Source organism: Trichomycterus rosablanca, chromosome 25, assembly GCF_030014385.1.
Source record: "Trichomycterus rosablanca isolate fTriRos1 chromosome 25, fTriRos1.hap1, whole genome shotgun sequence".
Taxonomy (NCBI): domain Eukaryota; kingdom Metazoa; phylum Chordata; class Actinopteri; order Siluriformes; family Trichomycteridae; genus Trichomycterus; species Trichomycterus rosablanca.
The window spans coordinates 6,809,482-6,829,279 of record NC_086012.1 but is presented as its reverse complement, the minus strand read 5'-3'; the positions used below and the strand labels follow the sequence as shown (position 1 = coordinate 6,829,279).

Here is a 19,798-nt window from a genome sequence, read left to right as displayed (position 1 = left end):
TCAGATAACGGATTTATGTTCGCTACATAGTGCACTAGATAGTGTATTAGACAATTGATTTACAGTATGTTCCCTACACAGTGCGCTAGATTGTACTGTATATCAGATAACGGATTTAATACGCGCGTGTGTGTGTGCACGCGCTCTTGACCGCTCGTTCTAGATTCCGGGAGATTTTATCTGACTTGCGGGCATCAGGGAGGCGCTACGTATATGCGGGAGACTCCCGGAACTTCGGGAGACTTGGGATGTCTGGGGACCACCGCGCCCATGACCAGGATGAAGCAGTGTTAAAACATGACGGTAAAATAAAATGCGTAGGCGTTTCGACCCGGATCTGAGCTGTGGTGGGCTGCGCCACCCTGACCCGTGTTTATTTGTTTCTATGAGAAACTACTGGCTTTAACCACCCTACCTCTAACAGGTGTAGCAGCGAAGGTCAAATAGCTAAATAGCTCCTCACTCCCTATAGACGCGCACTACGTAGGGTGTTTAACCCGGACCTGCACACCCTATGTAGTGCACTTCTAAGTGTATTGGATGCAGATCGAACTTCGGCCCAGGAATGTCGTTCCTGGGAGGAGTTTGGCACTTTCTGTTTGAAGCACTCTGGGAGAGACCGAGATGTGTCCAGAGGAGTCTGTGCCAAAAGTGTGGACGGTGCATTCGACTAACTTTTAACTGCACGGTTTTATAAAACAAGCTTTTACAAAATGGTGAGTTAAAATAGTATTTTATCATTTAAAAGCACAATTAAGTTTGAGGTGTTTTACTGTGGGTGTGTTTTATTTGTGAGTGGAAAAGACGGGCGGTTCCAGTGCACCTGTTAGCAACAGGTAGCTTAACGTTAGCTGTTTATACAAACTAACGACATTGTTTATTATCTAACTTACTTCATTAAAGGTAAATATATTCAACTACGAAGTGAAATTGCCTTATTTCCGACCAAAAAATTCAATTTCGGTTCATTTGAATGTTTTACTGTGTTTGTTTATTCTACTTCTCGCTTGAACTAGTAGGCTAGTTCAGGTAAACGCTTCCGTAAAGTTAGCCGTTTCTAATGAAACTGGTTCCATCCTGTTGTTGCCACCAACACCCTTCTGTCCTGTAGGGTCATGTGGGTCAATAGCCAAACAAATTGTCATTTGGTGTCCAATAAAGCAGAGATAATATATACATTTTATCAGCCTCACTTACCATATAGAAGCACTTTGTAGTTCTACAATTACTGACTGTAGTCCATCTAGTGCCTGCTTTGACCCTGTTCTTCAATGGTCAGGACCCCCACAGGACCACTACAGAGCAGGTATCATTTAGGTGGTGGATCATTCTCAGCACTGCAGTGACACTGACATGGTGGTGGTGTGTTAGTGTGTGTTGAGACACAGCAATGCTGATGGAGTTTTTAAACACCTCACTGTCACTGCTGGACTGAGAATAGTCCACCAACCGAAAACATCCAGCCAACAGTGTCCCGTGGGCAGCGTCCTGTGACCACTGATGAAGATCTCAAAGATGACCAACTCAAACAGCAGCAATAGATGAGCCATCGTCTCTGACCTGACTTTACATCTACAAAGTGGACCAACAAGGTAGGAGTGTCTAATAGAGTGGACAGTGAGTGGACACGGTGTCTGATCCATTCATACCAGCACAACACACACTAACACACCACCACCATGTCATTGTCACTGCAGTGCTGGGTGTCCTGACCATTGAAGAACAGGGTGAAAGCAGGTTAAAAAGGTATGTAGAGAAACAGATGGACTACAGTCAGTAATTGTAGATCTACAAAATGCTTCTATATGGTAAGTGGAGCTGATAAAATGGACAGTGAGTGTAGAAACAAGGAGGTGGTTTTAATGTTACGGCTGATCCGTGTATGTAATGATATCTTGTATGTAAAGTTTGCTTAGTCAAAAGCTCACACTGCCAGTTTACATAATGGAAATTTGTATAACCAGTGTGTCCTAATGGTCAAGCAAGCATTTCCATGGTTCTAGAGGCTAACATGGAAAAATGACCAATGCCCGTGCTGTTTCTTTGTCCATGTAATAAGCAACAAACCAAGGAACTGGCAAAATGTCGTCTATAGGGACTTTAACCATGTGATAAAATTTACCACCCCACTGTATCAAATTTAAAGAGCTCGATTAATTTAACTACATATTAAATAATATCAGTTGAAATAATTATTATGAGGGTGGCACGGTGGCTAAGTGGGTAGCACTGTCTCCTCACAGCAAGCAGGTCCTGGGTTCGATCCCCAGGCGGGGCGGTCCGGTCCGGGTCCTTTCTGTGTGGGTTTCCTCCCACAGTCCAAAATCATGCAGTCGGGTTAATTGGAGACAGTGAATTGCCCTATAGGTGAATGGGTGTGTGTATGTGTGTCTGCCCTGCGATGGACTGGCGCCCCGTCCAGGGTGTTACTGGGTGTGTTCGAAAACCTAGTGAGCTGCGTTGCTGTCTTACTGTCTACATAGGTAGCTGCCTAAGTAGAGAGGATTCTAATAAGTAATTGATTTATAAGCCAGGTCATTCTAACACGCTGCTCAGACAGCGATAACGTTGGGTTTCGCTTACTAAACTAACACGGTTAGCCTCATGCCATTCAAACCAATGGGATGAGGTGGCACAACGCGCTAGCATGTCAGCTAACATCTCCCTGTGTACCGAAAACAATTCACTGACGAGCCTGAATTTGCAAATAAACAACACTTGTGCCAGTTTATACTAATTAAAAATCTGTAATTATTTAAGTTTGAAAATAATGTTTATAAAATAAACGTTTCTCTTCACCGTCCTCCATGTTTTTTATTTTTCTGTGAGAAAAGTTGTGCCGCACTGAATGCTGGAATTGCCTCCACCGCTAATGCAGCATCAGATGCTCACTCGTTCTTGAGTCAAAATAGCATTGAAATTTTAAGATACCTTACTAGTGAGCATATTAATGCATCTACGATTTTAAACAGCCTCCTTCTCGGGAGCGCGCGTAGAATGACGTAAAATGCCGTCTAATGCCAAGCTAACGTCTCGCTGCACAGTTCACACTACACAACTGGATCTCTTGTAATCGGCAGTCTCTTTATTCGGTGTGTATTTCACACTACACGACTGATCGGCGATAGGGGGTTTCAGACTACACCATCTATCACCAACTGGAATCGCAGGCGGGCTTCTCTGGTCTCCCAAACTACGTTTTGTCACGAAAACAAACGCGAGAAGTGATGAGGGGTTTAATGTGGCAGTTGTAGCTCAGCAGTTAAGGTACTGGACTAGTAAGCAGAAGGTTGCTAGTTCAAACCCCACCACTGCCAGGTTGCCACTGTTGGGCCCTTGAGCAAGGCCCTTAACACTGATTTGCTCAGACTGTATAATGTAAGTCGCTTTGGACAGAAGTCTGCTAAATGCCAAAAATGTAAATGTAAATGATACCACGTCCAAAAATGCACATCAACAATAAGCGAGCGATCAAAGTTGTTAATGCGCTGATGTGCAGCGTAAAGTCAAGGAGAAAAAATAAATGAATCTGAGTGGTTTTGGCTTGGATTGTTCTGTAGTGAGTTGGAGGTTAATAAATATTTTTTGCAAAGCAACATTGGTGTTATGTTTCGTAGAGAACGATAAGGTCAGAAATACTGTAAAACTTGTGTGTGCGCCGATGTATTCTGATATAAACTATATTATGTCCCATCCCACCTTTTTACAATACCTCCCCTGCGTTTCCCCTCACCCCGTATCTTGCGTTCTCATTGGCTGTTCGAAATAGCACTCATTGGCAGTCGGGCAACTCAGATCTCGATATCTGACATGCTAGAAATCTTGCTTCGGATCGAAGGGGTTGGGCGGTATTGTCGATTTTTATACCATCATACCGTCTTCAGAAAATACCGCGGTTCCCGGGCTCTAAAAACCAAAGACCAAGTCCGAAATCTTGGCGTTCTAATAGACTCAGATCTCACATTCACCAGCCATATAAAAACCATCACCAAAACAGCCTTCTACCATCTTAGAAATATAGCCAAAATCAAAGGTCTAGTGTGCCAACAAGACCTAGAGAAGCTGATCCATGCTTTTATCTCCACTAGGGTGGACTATTGTAATGGTCTCTTAACTGGACTTCCCAAAAAGACCATTAAACAGTTACAGCTCATTCAGAACGCTGCTGCTAGAGTTTTAACTAAGACGAAGAGAACTGAGCACATCACTCCAGTTCTAAAATCTCTACACTGGCTGCTACTGGTCTATAAATCACTGAATGGGTTCGGCCCAGAATACATCTCAGAAATGTTTAGAGAATATAAACCCAGTAGATCTCTTAGATCCATGGACTCAGGTCAGTTAGTTGAGCCCAGAGTCCAAACTAAACATGGTGAAGCAGCATTTAGCTGTTGGGCTGCATATAACTGGAACAGACTGCCAGGAGATATTAGATGTTCCGCAAATGTAGAAATCTTTAAATGCAGGTTAAAAACTTTTCTTTTTTCTTGTGCCTATGATTGAGCTCAAAATTTTTGCTATTACCCTCATTTTACCATATTTCTTTTAGTTTTTCATGCTCTTCTAAATTGTAGTGTATATTTTACTATATTTTCTTTTAGTTTTCATGTTCTTAATTTTTTATCTCTCTTGTTTTAATTTCATATTCCCTAAATTGTAGGTTATACTTTACAATAATTTCTTTTAATTTTTCATGTCCTTAATTTTTTTTTATCTCTCTTGTTTGAATTTCATGTTCTTAATTGTAACTAAATGTTTGCAAGAAGTCTTTCTGAGGTTTTAGATCTCAGGAATGTTTTAATGCTTTTAATAAAAAAAATTTTCCCTATGTAAAGCACTTTGAATTGCCACTGTGTATGAAAGGTGCTATACAAATAAACTTGCCTTGCCTTGCCTTGCCTTACCCACTTAGCCACCGTGCCGCCCGAACATCTATTTTACCTAATAGTCAAATGTCCCAATTTCCTTCTTGCAGTCTAAAACTTAGTTTGTGCTTGAGTCAATACTTAATACTTGAGTAATAATACTTAAGGCAAGAGTAACAGAAGTGTGTTTGTGATGCATTACTTTCTGAATCAGCTACTGCATGAGCATGTGGCCATGCTGCATGTTTAAGCAGTTTTTTCCTGCCGTCTTACCAAAACAGCAGGCAGCTGTTTGTGCTCAAACAATAGAAGGAAGATGAGCTCAGGGCATCACAGTTGTGGAACTGCAGCGTCTTAATTTAAACCCAGGATACGACCAAATAAAGATAGAAAATACACAGAGCAGGTAGAACATTATGACCACTGAGAGGTGAAGTGAATAACACTGATTATCTCTTCATCACGGCACCTGTTAGTGGGTGGGATATTAAAGGCTGCAAGTGAACGTTTTATCCTCAAAGTTGATGTGTTAAAAGCAGGAGTGTGATGGCTAGACGACTGAGTCAGAGCGTCTCCAAAACCACAGCTCTTGTGGGGTGTTCCTGGTCTGCAGTGGTCAGTGTCTATCAAAAGTGGCCAAGGAAGGAACAGTGGTAAACCGGCGACAGGGTCATGGCCGGCCAAGGCTCATTGATGCACGTGGGGAGCGAAGGCTGACCCGTGTGGTCCGATCCAACAGACGAGCCACTGTTGCGCAGATTGCTGAAGAAGTTAATGCTGGTTCTGATAGAAAGGTGTCAGAATACACAGTGCATCACAGTTCGTTGTGTATGGGGCTGCATAGCCGCAGACCAGTCAGGTTGCCCATGCTGACCCCTGTCCACCTCCGAAAGAGCCAACAATGGGCACATGAGCATCGGTACTGGACCACGGAGCAATGGAAGAAGGTGGCCTGGTCTGATAAATCACGTTTTCTTTTACAACACATGGCACCAGGATGAACTATAAGAAGAAGGCAAGCCGGTGTGATGCTTAGTGTGCTGCTAACATCTTGGTGCCAGATACCACAGCACACCTTCAGGGGTCTAGTGGAGTACGTGCCTCAACGGGTCAGGGCTGTTTTGGCAGCAAAAGGGGGACCAACACAATATTAGGAAGGTGGTCATAATGTTATGCCTGATCGGTGTAAATGCTATTAGTTCCTGATTTCCAAACTGTGGTATGAATAGCCCAAAAGTACTTAAACTGGCAGATTACATACACCTGTAGGGGAATGCAAGGGTAACATACACTGATCAGCCATAACATTAAAACCACCTCCTTGTTTCTACACTCACTGTCCATTTTATCAGCTCCACTTACCATATAGAAGCACTTTGTAGTTCTACAGTTACTGACTGTAGTCCATGTATTTCTCTACATTTTTAGCCTGCTTCCACCCTGTTCTTTAATGATCAGGACCCCCACAGGACCACTACAGAGCAGGTATTATTTAGGTGGTGGATCATTCTCAGCACTGCAGTGACACTGACATGGTGGTGGTGTGTTAGTGTGTGTTGTGCTGGTATGAGTAGATCAGACACAGCAGCGCTGCTGTGGGGGTCCTGACCATTAAAGAACAGGGTAAAAGGTTCAAATCAGAAAAGGTTGGGACAGCATGGAAAATGCAGATAATAAAAAAAAAACTTTGACTTTTATTTGATTGCAGACAGGATGAACCTGATATATTTCATGTTTTGTCTGCTCAACTTCATTTCATTTATTAATAAACATCCATTCCTACATTTCAGGCCTGCAACACATTGGGACAGTAAAGCATTTACCACTTTGTAATGTCACCATTCCTTTTCACCACACTTAAAAGACGTTTTGGCACCGAGGATACCAAGCGATTTAATGTTTCAGAAATTCTCCACACATTCTCTATTGGGGACAGGTCAGGACAGGTCAGTCCAGTACCCGTACCCTCTTCTTGCGCACCAATGCCTTTGTAATGTGTGCAGCGTGTGGTTTTGCATCGTCTTGTTGAAAAATGCATGGACGTCCCTGGAAAAGATGACGTCTTGAAGGCAGCACATGTTGCTCTAAGATCTCAATGTTCTTTGCTGCATTAATGCTGCATAACAGAAGTGTAAATGACCTTTGCCAAGGGCACTGACACAACCCCATACCATGACAGACCCTGTATTTTGGACTTGTTGCTGATAACAGTCTGGATGGTCCGTTTCGTCTTTGGTCCGGAGCACACGGCGTCCATTTTTTCCAAAAAAGACAAGTTTCTACTGTGTGATGGTCCATTCTAGATGCCTTTGAGCCCAGAGAAGTCGACGCCACTTCTGGACATGGTTAACACAAGGCTTCTTTTTTGCACAGTAAAGTTTTAAGTAGCATTTGTGCATGTAACTCTGTATTGTAGCGCTCGACAAAGGTTTGCTAAAGTAATCCCTCACCCATGTGGTTATATCAGCTATTGTTGAGTGGCGGTTTTTGATGCAGTGCCGTCTGAGGGATGGAAGATCACGGGCGTTCAGCTTAAGTTTGCGCTCTTGGCCTTTACACACTGAAAATCCTCCTGATTCCTTAAATGGTTTAATGATATTATGCACTGTAGAGGGAGAAATATTCAAATCCCTTCCAATCTTTCTTTGAGGTTCGTTGTTTTTAAACATTTCAATCATTTTCTCACACATTTGTTGACAAACTGGAGATCCTCTGATCATCTTTGCTCATTAAAGACTCAGCCTTTCTTGCATGCTGCTTTTGTACCAAACCATGTTTACAATCACCTGTTGACACAGGCCTTTGTTGAAAAGAAATGTATAGCAGTTGATCAAGTGTGAAACTCGTGAACTCTGCACTATATACAGTCTACAAAGGGTTTGAAACCCCTGGTTGATTTCTTAATAAAAATAAACCTTTCTTTACCGGGAACGAACCTAATGTATCTTTGTGTCTGTGTGTTGTTTAGATGCGTTTTCTGCTGCTGTTCAGTCGCCAAGGGAAACTGCGACTGCAAAAATGGTTTCTGCCCCTCCCCGAAAGAGAGAAGAAGAAGATCATACGGGACATGACCACCATGGTGCTAGCTCGAAAACCACGCACATGTAATTTTCTGCACTGGAGGGATCTGAAGGTTGTCTATAAGAGGTAAGAAGAGTCTGTTTGAGAGCATAGAAGGTGTTCTGGGTTTGACATTTGCTTAGATTGCTTAGATTTATCTTTGTGTGGTACCAGAACCCCTCTGTTGCACCCCAAAGTCACTTTACACTGTAAAGGGTTTGGCTAAAACATCTGAACTTAAAACATAGTGAGGGTGTCTTACATACCTTTGACCGTATCAGCCATAACATTAAAGCCACCTTTTTGTTTCTACACTCACCGTCCATTTTATCAGCTCCACTTACCACATACAGTGGGGCCAAAAAAGTATTTAGTCAGCCACTGATTGTGCAGGTTCTCCTACTTAGAAAGATAAGAGAGGTCTGTAATTTTCATCATAGGTACACTTCAACTATGAGAGACAAAATGAGAGAAAAAAAATCCAGGAAATCACATTGCAGGAATCACATTTAAAGAATTTATTTGTAAATTATGGTGGAAAATAAGTATTTGGTCAATAACAAAAGTTCAACTCAATACTTTGTAACATAACCTTTGTTGGCAATGACAGAGGTCAAACGTTTCCTGTAAGTCTTCACCAGGTTTGCACACACTGTAGCTGGTATTTTGGCCCATTCCTCCATGCAGATCTCCACTAGAGCAGTGATGTTTTGGGGCTGTCGCTGGGCAACACGGACTCCACAAATTTTCTATGGGGTTGAGGTCTGGAGACTGGCTAGGCCACTCCAGGACCATGAAATGCTTTTTACGGAGCCACTCCTTCGTTGCCCGAGCGGTGTGTTTGGGATCATTGTCATGCTGGAAGACCCAGCCACGTTCCATCTTCAATGCTCTCACTGATGGAAGGAGGTTTTGGCTTAAAATCTCACGATACATGGCTCCGTTCATTCTTCCCTTAACACGGATCAGTCGTCCTGTCCCCTTTGCAGAAAAACAGCCCCAAAGCATGATGTTTCCACCCCCATGCTTCACAGTAGGTATGGTGTTCTTGGGTTTTTCTTCTTCCTCCAAACACGACGAGTTGAGTTTTTACCAAAAAGTTCCATTTTGGTTTCATCTGACCACATGATATTCTCCCAATCCTCTTCTGGATCATCCATAAGCTCTCTGGCAAACATCAGACGGGCCTGGACATGTACTGGCTTAAGCAAGGGGACACGCCTGGCACTGCAGGATTTGAGTCCCTCTCGGCGTAGTGTGTGTACTGATGGTAGCCTTTGTTACTTTGGTCCCAGCTCTCTGCAGGTCATTCATCAGGTCCCTCCGTGTAGTTCTGGGATTTTTGCTCACCGTTCTCATGATCATTTTGACCCCAAGGGAGATTATCAATGGTCTTGTATGTCTTCCATTTTCTTACAATTGTTCCCACAGTTGATTTATTCACACCAACCTGCTTGCCTATTGTAGATTCACTCTTCCCAGCCTGGTGCAGGTCTACAATTTTCTTCCTGGTGTCCTTCGACAGCTCTTTGGTCTTGGCCATGGTTGAGTTTGGAGTCTGACTGTTTGAGGCTGTGGACAGGTGTCTTTTATACAGATAACGAGGTCAAACAGGTGCCATTAATACAAGTAACGAGTGGAGGACAGAAAAGCTTCTTAATGAAGAAGTTACAGGTCTGTGAGAGCCAGAAATCTTGCTTGTTTGTTATTGACCAAATACTTATTTTCCACCATAATTTACAAATAAATTCTTTAAAAATCCTACAATGTGATTTCCTGGATTTTTTTTTCTCATTTTGTCTCTCATAGTTGAAGTGTACCTATGATGAAAATTACAGACCTCTCTCATCTTTCTAAGTAGGAGAACCTGCACAATCAGTGGCTGACTAAATACTTTTTGACCCCACTGTAGAAGCACTTTGTAGTTCTACAATTACTGACTGTAGTCCATCTGTTTCTCTACATACTTTTTTAGCCTGCTTTCACCCTGTTCTTCAATTATCAGGACCCCCACAGGACCACCACAGAGCAGGTATTATTTGGGTGGTGGATCATTCTCAGCACTGCAGTGACACTCACATGGTGGTGGTGTGTTAGTGTGTGTTGTGCTGGTATGAGTGGATCTGACACAGCAGCTCTGCTGGAGTTTTTAAATACCGTGTCCACTCACTGTCCACCTTGTAGATGTAAAGTCAGAGACGATGGCTCATCTATTGCTGCTGTTTGAGTTGGTCATCTTCTAGACCTTCATCAGTGGTCACAGGATGCTGCCCACGGGCGCTGTTGGGTGGATATTTTTGGTTGGTGGACTATTCTCAGTCCAGCAGTGACAGTGAGGTGTCTCCAGCAGCACTGCTGTCTTATCCGCTCATGCCAGCACAACACACACTAACACACCACCACCATGTCAGTGTCACTGCAGTGCTGAGAATCATCCACCACCTAAATAATACCTGCTCTGTGGTGGTCCTGACCATTGAAGAACAGCATGAAAGAGGGATAACAAAGCATGCAGAGAAACAGATGGACTACAGTCAGTAATTGTAGAACTACAAAGTGCTTCTATATGGTAAGTGGAGCTGATAACATGGACAGTGAGTGTAGAAACAAGGAGGTTGTTTTAATGTTATGGCTGATCGGTGTATATACAAAGCTGTACAGGTTGGTATTAACATCCTAGAGGTACAGAATTGTAAAACAAAAAAAAGTTTAAGAGCCTTTCAAACAAAGCAGTAACTGTTTATCCAGGTTGTTGTTTGCACACCGATGCCCAAGGCTGACATCACAGAAAACAAGCACTTGAGGCGTGTTTTCTCTTGGCATGGCTTACAATAGCTCCTTATTATCCTACACTGACTGCTCTCTACACACTATTGTCCTCAACACAGATCCAAATATTGCTAGCACTGTCACGCTGTGCTGTTGTCACTCATATGTTTTGCTGTTTTAGTGCGATCTTTCCAAGTTTGACCTAAATCAGAAGCTTACAGTAGAAAAAGTGTGTGTATGGAAGTGACGATAACAAAACAACTGCTATCAAGTCTAATCTTCAAAAAGTTTCCGCTGTTTTATATTTCCATTGTAAACGGCGAGGGCGAGTTGCTTACCTGGGGAACACATGGCACCGGGCAGTGTGATGCTTTGGGCAATGTTGTGCTGGGAAACCTTGGGTCCTGCCATCCATGTGGATGTTACTTTGACACGTACCACCTACCTAAGCATTGTTACAGACCATGTACACCCTTTCATGGAGACGGTATTCCCTGATGGCTGTGGCCTCTTTCAGCAGGATAATGCTCCCTGCCACAAAGCAAAAATGGTTCAGGAACGGTTTGAGGAGCACAACAACGAGTTTGAGGTGTTGACTCGGCCTCAAATTCCCCAGATCTCAATCCAATCGAGCGTCTGTGGGATGTGCTGGACAAACAAGTCCGATCCATGGAGGCCACACATCACAACTTACAGGAGTTGAAGGATCTGCTGCTGACATCTTGGTGCCGGATACAACAGCACACCTTTAGGGGTCTAGTGGAGTCCATGCCTCGATGGGTCAGCAAAAGAGGGACCAACACTATTAGAAAGGTGGTCATAATGTTATGTCTGATTGGTGTATGTTTCATAAATAACTGCAGCCTACGGCTCTAATGCTTGAACCATCCACATGCACAGGCTTGCTTTCAAAACCTTCGTGTAGGCACTTAATCCATTATGATTACTCGCATAATGGAGCAGCAGGTCGATAGGAAGTAGGTGTGGTGTGAGTGAAATGTCATTATACAACCAACACCACCACCGTCCCACAGAGCGATTTCCACATTCAAGTGGACTTTTTCAACAAATGGTTGAATTGGGAATTGTATCAGTCATTTTACCAGTTCATACCAGAGATGGGGACTCGCAAGTTGCACACACAGCGACTTCAGACTCGACTCGGACTCGTTTCAAATGACTCGGACTCCAAAAGTCAGCAACATTAGTTACGTGTGACAATTATATATATATATATATGTATGATCTGACATCATTTTGATCGTGTCATTTTCTGCTCTCTAATAACGCTCCGGTCATCTTAACCCGCAACGCACACAATAGGTAAATGTTCCAGCCAGCTTCTGGCGTAGTGATGACGCGTCGCCCCCTATTCCCTACTTTGAATATGAATCTCACTTAAAATGGTGGAATACCCTACGTAGTGCACTTCACTGTAACAGCTTATGTGAATGGAACTCTCCTACAGAATTGGCGCTAATGATTGAAAAAAACGCTTTCTGAACCAATCAGACCTTCTGATTTTAATTGTTAGTAAGAAATGCTGTAATTTGCATGTATTTAGTTTGCAGCGTCACATGTGATTGTCAATGAAACGCTCGATCGGCTTTCTAACGAGTTCGTGTTTTACTTCACAACCGGGAAAAGTTTGGAGGTTTTTAATTATAAGCACATTTACAGAATAACGGATTATATTACTAATGGGACACACGGTTATAAATTTAATAGCATCTGGAACAACACAAGCTAAGGTAAGCAGTGTGTTTGGGATTTTGGCTGCTGTGCCGTGATTTGCAATGAAAACAAAACGTCAATTTAAGCTTTTAACTGGTATTTGGAAAGTAAAGGCACTAAGTAAAACGGCAAAATACATTCGCCAATCTGTTGTTTTTTATCTGAACGTACATATTATTTGTTTATTTCTACGCTACATTTTCAATATATGTTTTGTGTTTATTATATTGACTCGTGACTTGACACGGACTCTAGCCTAAAGACTCGTGACTCGTATTTTGTGACTTGTGAACATCTCTGGTTCATACATCAGAAATGCTTATAAGTAGTCCAAACTTAAAGGGCCTTGGTCTGGGTCTAGTTTGCTAGCACCACTCCTGTCTGGTGCCCCACACGGACACGGGGCGAGCATGCAAACTCTGCACAGAAAGGACCCGGACCGCCCCACCTGGGGATCAAACCCAGGACCTTCTTGCTGTGAGGCGACAGCGCTTCCCACTTAGCCACCGTGCCGCCCTCATGGTCAAATACTACTATTACAGTTAATTTAGTTATTACAGGGAGCCAAATAATTGGATTCTGCCCTACAGATGGTGCTGATTCATCTTATGTTGGCATGAGGTAGTTTTTTTTACACAGCAGCATCTGTTAAACATACACCATAGTAGGAAAGAATGTAAACATCTGACCATAAGCTTGTTGGGCATTGTATTCCAAAAAACATGGGCTTTAGAAGAGAGTTGCAAGGCTTTTTTCCTTTTTGTTTAACGGCCTAGCTTATGTCAACGTTTCACGTCATCCCAAATGTGTTCATTGGGGTAAAAATCAGGGTTTTGTGTAGTTCACTGGAGTTCCTTTATGTTTCTCTAACTCACTTTGTGTACGCAGACTGCAGCATGAATACTGGCAGACTGTAATAGTGATTGGCATATTAAATTGGAACAATATAGCAGCATTAACAATATACATTGATCATCCATAACATTAAAACCACTCACTGTTCATTTTATCAGCTCCACTTACCATATAGAAGCACTTTGTAGTTCTACAATTACTGACTGTAGTCCATCTGTTTCTCTGCATGCTTTATTTAGCCTGCTTTCACCCTGTTCTTCAATGGTCAGGACCCCCACAGGACCACCACAGAGCAGGGATTATTTAAGTGGTGGATCATTCTCAGCACTGCAGTGACACTGACATGGTGGTGGTGTGTTAGTGTGTGTTGTGCTGGTATGAGTGGATCAGACACAGCAGCACTGCTGGAGTTTTGAAATACCGTGTCCACTCACTGTCCACTCTATTAGACACTCCTACCTAGTTGGTCCACCTTGTAGATGTAAAGTCAGAGACGATCGCTCATCTATTGCTGCTGTTTGAGTCGGTCATCTTCTAGACCTTCATCAGTGGTCGCAGGATGCTGTTAATGGGGCACTGTTGGCTGGATGTTTTTGGTTGGTGGACTATTCTCAGTCCAGCAGTGACAGCAAGGTGTTTAAAAACTCCATCAGCATTGCTGTGTCTGATCCACTCATACCAGCACAACACACACTAACACACCACCACCATGTCAGTGTCACTGCAGTGCTGAGAATGATCCACCACCCAAATAATACCTGCTCTGTGGTGGTCCTGACCATTTAAGAACAGCATGAAAGGGGGCTACCAAAGCATGCAGAGAAACAGATGGAATACAGTCAGTAATTGTAGAACTACAAAGTGCTTCTATATGGTATGTGGAGCTGATAAAATGGAGTGGTATGAATTAATTGATAGAGGATTATGAAAGAAAACGTTTGCGATTCTCGTAGGCAGTGACGAGGATGGACAAGGGATGATTTAGGGACAGAGATTAAGATGATTTGGGCACGTGCAGAGGAAGGATGAGAGGAGGATTGAGCTGCCAGCCTGGAGCAGGAAAGGAAAGCCAATGAGGAGGTTTATGGATCAGTGAGGGAGGACATGCAGGTGTTTGGACAGACAGAGGTGGATGTTTAAGATAGGAAAGATGGAGTGGTCTGATAATGACCAGTAATTGATGTTTTATTGTTGTTTATGCAGGTATGCCAGTCTGTTTTTCTGCTGTGCTCTGGAGGACCAAGACAACGAGCTGCTGGCTTTAGAAGTGCTGCATCGATATGTCGAACTTCTCGATAAATACTTTGGCAATGTAAGTACAAATGCTTTTATGAAAGGCCTAAATATCAGGGAATGACCCCTCATCCTGGTCACGGTCATTTTTTTTCTATTTATTTATGCATTTTCTGCAATCGAGGAGGGTATATTTGCTTGCTCCACGCCCCCTCCGACACGTGCGCAGTCCCTCAACCCCTTCTTTTTTTTTTGCCCGTGTCTCGGTGGACTCACATGAGGCTCATCCTCATCCTCTGCACAGGTCTCGTTTGAAGACCCCATCCATCTAGTCCGGCCTTTTTCCACCCAGCAGGTTCAGTGGTACTGCTAGTTGTGCTCGCTAAACGGCACCCAGCCGACCTGTAGCAGAGCCGAGATTCAAGCCGAGAATCTTAATGCTGGTGTGCTAGCAGAATATCCAGCTTCGCCACCTAGGTGCCCTTTAATCACATGACATCTCTTAAATTAGGACCTATCAGGTACAAAAACCACTCGATTGAATTTTTGGTAATTTTTTAGTTGGTCATCTTCTAGACCTTCATCAGTGGTCACAGGACGCTGACCACGGGCGCTGTTGGCTGGATATTTTTGAGTGGTGGAATATTCTCAGCCCAGCAGTAACGGTGAGGTGTTTAAAAACTCCAGCAGTGCTGCTGTGTCTGATCCACTCATACCAGCACAACACACACTAACACACCACCACCATGTCAGTGTCACTGCAGTGCTGGGAATGATCCACCACCTAAATAATACCTGCTCTGTGGTGGTCCTGTGGGGGTCCTGACCATTGAAGAACAGCAGGAAAGGGGGGTAACAAAGCAAGTGCTTCTATATGGTAAGTGGAGCTGATAAAATGGACAGTGAGTGTAGAAAAAAGGAGGTGGTTTTAATGTTATGGCTGATCGGTCTATGTATCAATACACCTGCAGTAGTCAAGTCAACTTTATTTATATAGCGCTTTTTAAAATAGACATTGTCTCAAAGCAACTTTACAAAATCCAGGACCAACAGATACAGAAACCCCTGTTGAGCAAGCCGAGGGCGACAGTAAAGAGTTTACTTGTCCTGTTTTTTCAGGTGTGTGAGCTGGACATCATCTTTAACTTTGAGAAGGCCTATTTTATCTTGGATGAGTTCCTAATGGGTGGAGAGGTACAGGAGACATCTAAACAGTCCATTGCTAAATCGGTTGAAGCCTGTGACATGCTGCAAGAGGTGAGGAATTCTGTTTACTTTGCATACATTTGCAAAATCAGGACTTTTGTTTATATAGGCTTTTGGAAAGGGTTGTTGGTTTACAGGTCCGTTTTTGCTAAATGTTAAATAACATTCGATTTTTTAAAATGTAATGTAGCTTTAAAATGTAATGTTTTTCATACTAAGTACCTTACCAACCCTCTGGAGGTATCTATCATGCACCTGTATAAACAGTAGCATATTAAGGCTTTCTTACCTCATGGGTGGGTAGCACTGTCGCCTCACAGCAAGAAGGTCCTGGGTTCGATTCCTGGGTGGAGCGGTCCGGGTCTTTTCCTTGTGGAGTTCGCATGTTCTCCCCGTGTCTGCGTGGGTTTCCTCCGGGAGCTCCGATATCCTCTTACAGTCCAAAGACGTGCAAGTCAGGTGAATTGGAGATACAAAATTGTTCATGACTGTGTTTGACATTAAAAACTTGAAATGATGAATTTTGTGTAACCAGTAACCAGAGGTGGAAAGTAACGAATTACATTTACTCACGTTACTGTAATTAAGTAGTTTTTTTGTGTACTTGTTCTTTTTAAAGTAGATTTTACAACCTGTAATTTTACTTTTACTTAAGTATGTTTTGTATTAAGAATTGTAATTCGCTACATATTAAATAACATCCAATACTGAGTAAAAAACGCTAAAAAAAAAATCGCGTCTGGGAAACTGCTGCAGTGAATACTGCGATGGAAAATAAACTGGAGCTGTAATCTAGGTATAGAGTAGGGAAGGGTGATTTTAAAAGTTTAACATGTTTGGAGTTTGATGTTTCGTTATTTGACAACATAGTCTGATGTCCAAGAACGGCAAAGTTTTATCTCACATCTTGAAGGTTTTCTTTGGGTCATTTAGTGAAAGTCACAACACCTGTAACCTTGACTTGTGTTGAGTTATGAGATTTGCAGTATGACTGTTTGGTATTTGTTAGTGATGAAAAGAAGGCTGGTCTATAGAATCCACAATTAATGCCTAATTCAGTGGTTATACAGTTTGAAAAAGTTTTATGGGATGGTCTGTACTAAAATGACACATTACACATCCCTAAATGTTTTAAATGTTGTATCAACATGTTTTATTCTATTATATTTTAATTAAAAACAACTATTGAGATTTATATCCACTTGTCCTGTTTGCATTACACAGGAGAGACCCCCCCTGCTGTTAAAGTAACTAAGTAATGTTTACTCTGAGTACATTTTAAATGAGTTACTTTTTACTTTTTAGACTATTAATTTTATTCGTACTTAAGTAGAAATTCATTAAAGTAATAGTACTTTTACTTGAGTACAATATTTTAGTGCTCTTTCTACCTCTGCCAGTAACTACCGTTTCTGTCATGAATGTAACCAAAGTGTAAAACATGATGTTAAAATCCTAATAAAAAATTAATGGGTTCTTTATTTAATTACATTTTATGCTTGATAAAATGGGTGAATGTAAATCTTACAGTGTTATTTCTGTTTTCCAGACGATGGAGGAGTACATGAGCAAGCCAGCCTTTTAGCAGCCCTTTAGACAGACTCACAGATCTACCAAACAAAAAGGAAAGGACAAAGAAACTGACCAGCATTTAGTGATTTTTTGATCCTGGTTTTAGTTTTACAATACGAAGCTATGAAGCTGCTGTTTGAAAAGGTTTGTATGCAAAAGGAATCCATACAAGGGTAATAATACGCATATGAAGAACTTGGATTAGGGTTTGTCAGATTCAGAAGGATTTTTAAAGCTTGTTACGTTATATTATTATGCATTATTTTGTGCTGTGACTTTTTATGGACCGGGAAGTTTCCTGCTAGTACTCTTATAGCAGATCATTAGCTCCTTGATTACTTGAACTGGAAAGACATGCAAGAAACGTCCATTAGCAATAACGTCTGTTTGCACAGCTTGGAAGGGAATTTCACTCTGCCTTTAAGTCTCACACATGCACACACACACACATGCAAAATCAATAATATGGTGATTTTCAATAATGCTAATAAATATTAACGTGTGACAGTGCCTTGTGAATGTATGTCTAGTTTTAAATGTTTTATTAATATTAATTCGTCTCATATGAGAGCATTTTAGTGACTTCAAAACATTAAGAAAGATTATTTTGTATGAGTTGAATGATAAGCAGTTTGTAAAACACACAGAACCACTGTTCCTAATATTAAATTTGTATTTTGGTATATTTCAAGTCTTCACGTTTCACTGTTTCCTCCTTTCCATTTGATACTTTGATTTTTTTAGGAAGTTTTACATTACTGAAGTTGAATCTGTGACCTTTAGGGATGTAACGATGTACCACAAGACAGCTAATAACCGATTCAAAAATTCCATGACTTAAATAAATTTGACATGTAAAATGAATCGATATTCACTTTAAACAGCAGAGGGCTGTTTAAAACTATACACCTCGCCTGGTTGACGTCACTGGCGCTATACGCCTGGTTGCCAGATTTGGGGTTTTTCAGCCAAATTGGGCTTAATTAAAAATAGTTTTGCATAGTTTGTACCTGCCTCAGAAATAAAAGAGCATTCATTATTTAGATAAATAAAAGATAATCACAAATACAGTATTTTATTTTCTTATTTTTAAAGAAATAATGAAAGGAAACTTTGTCATAGTCTTCAATTCAGTTTAAAAAAATCGGGAAAATTATTGTATCGTGAACCCAGTATCGTGAATCACATTGCCTCGTGGGTAGAGTGTATCGTTACATCCCTAGTGATCTTTATATAAAAAAAGAACAAGGGGGAATACAGTTGTCAGAAGTTCATGTACGCTTGTAAAGACACTTTTACATTTATTGCAGTTGGTGGTGGTGGGGCTTAAACCAGCAACATTCTGATTACTAGTCCAATACCTTAACCGCTGAGCAACCTTTGCCTACACAGTAGTCAAGTGACATTTATTTGTATACTATATATATATATAAACGTTAACGCAAATAGAATTTGCGTTAACGGCACTTTTTTTTTTATCGCGTTAAATTGAGATCGCGTTAATGCGTTATTATTGCGTTAACTTCGACAGCCCTAATATATATATGTATATCTGGTATATAATTATTATATATATATATATATATATATATATATATATATATATATATATATATATATATATATATATATATACTGTGTATATATATATATATATATATATATACAGGGGTTGGACAAAATAACTGAAACACCTGGTTTTAGACCACAATAATTTATTAGTATGGTGTAGGGCCTCCTTTTGCGGCCAATACAGCGTCAATTCGTCTTGGAAATGACATATACAAGTCCTGCACAGTGGTCAGAGGGATTTTAAGCCATTCTTCTTGCAGGATAGTGGCCAGGTCACTACGTGATGCTGGTGGAGGAAAACGTTTCCTGACTCGCTTCTCCAAAACACCCCAAAGTGGCTCAATAATATTTAGATCTGGTGACTGTGCAGGCCATGGGAGATGTTCAACTTCACTTTCATGTTCATCAAACCAATCTTTCACCAGTCTTGCTGTGTGTATTGGTGCATTGTCATCCTGATACACGGCACCGCCATTGGATGCACATGGTCCTCCAGATTGGTTCGGTAGTCCTTGGCAGTGACGCGCCCATCTAGCACAAGTATTGGGCCAAGGGAATGCCATGATATGGCAGCCCAAACCATCACTGATCCCCCCCCATGCTTCACTCTGGGCATGCAACAGTCTGGGTGGTACGCTTCTTTGGGGCTTCTCCACACCGTAACTCTCCCGGATGTGGGGAAAACAGTAAAGGTGGACTCATCAGAGAACAATACATGTTTCACATTGTCCACAGCCCAAGATTTGCGCTCCTTGCACCATTGAAACCGACGTTTGGCATTGGCACGAGTGACCAAAGGTTTGGCTATAGCAGCCCGGCCGTGTATATTGACCCTGTGGAGCTCCCGACGGACAGTTCTGGTGGAAACGGGAGAGTTGAGGTGCACATTTAATTCTGCCGTGATTTGGGCAGCCGTGGTTTTATGTTTTTTG

The 19,798-nt window shown here is 41.8% G+C and overlaps 1 protein-coding gene across 1 annotated transcript; it reads left to right on the top strand.

Annotated features, from left to right (window-relative positions):
• The first annotated feature begins 564 nt into the window (after positions 1–564).
• ap1s3b (adaptor related protein complex 1 subunit sigma 3b) lies at positions 565–17,944 on the top strand. The gene is made up of 5 exons (XM_062987599.1): positions 565–716; positions 7,834–8,012; positions 14,487–14,595; positions 15,636–15,773; positions 17,272–17,944. Exons 1-5 carry the CDS (start codon positions 714–716, stop codon positions 17,305–17,307), a joined length of 465 nt encoding a protein of 154 aa, XP_062843669.1. The 5' UTR covers positions 565–713; the 3' UTR covers positions 17,308–17,944.
• Positions 17,945–19,798: the final 1,854 nt, after the last annotated feature.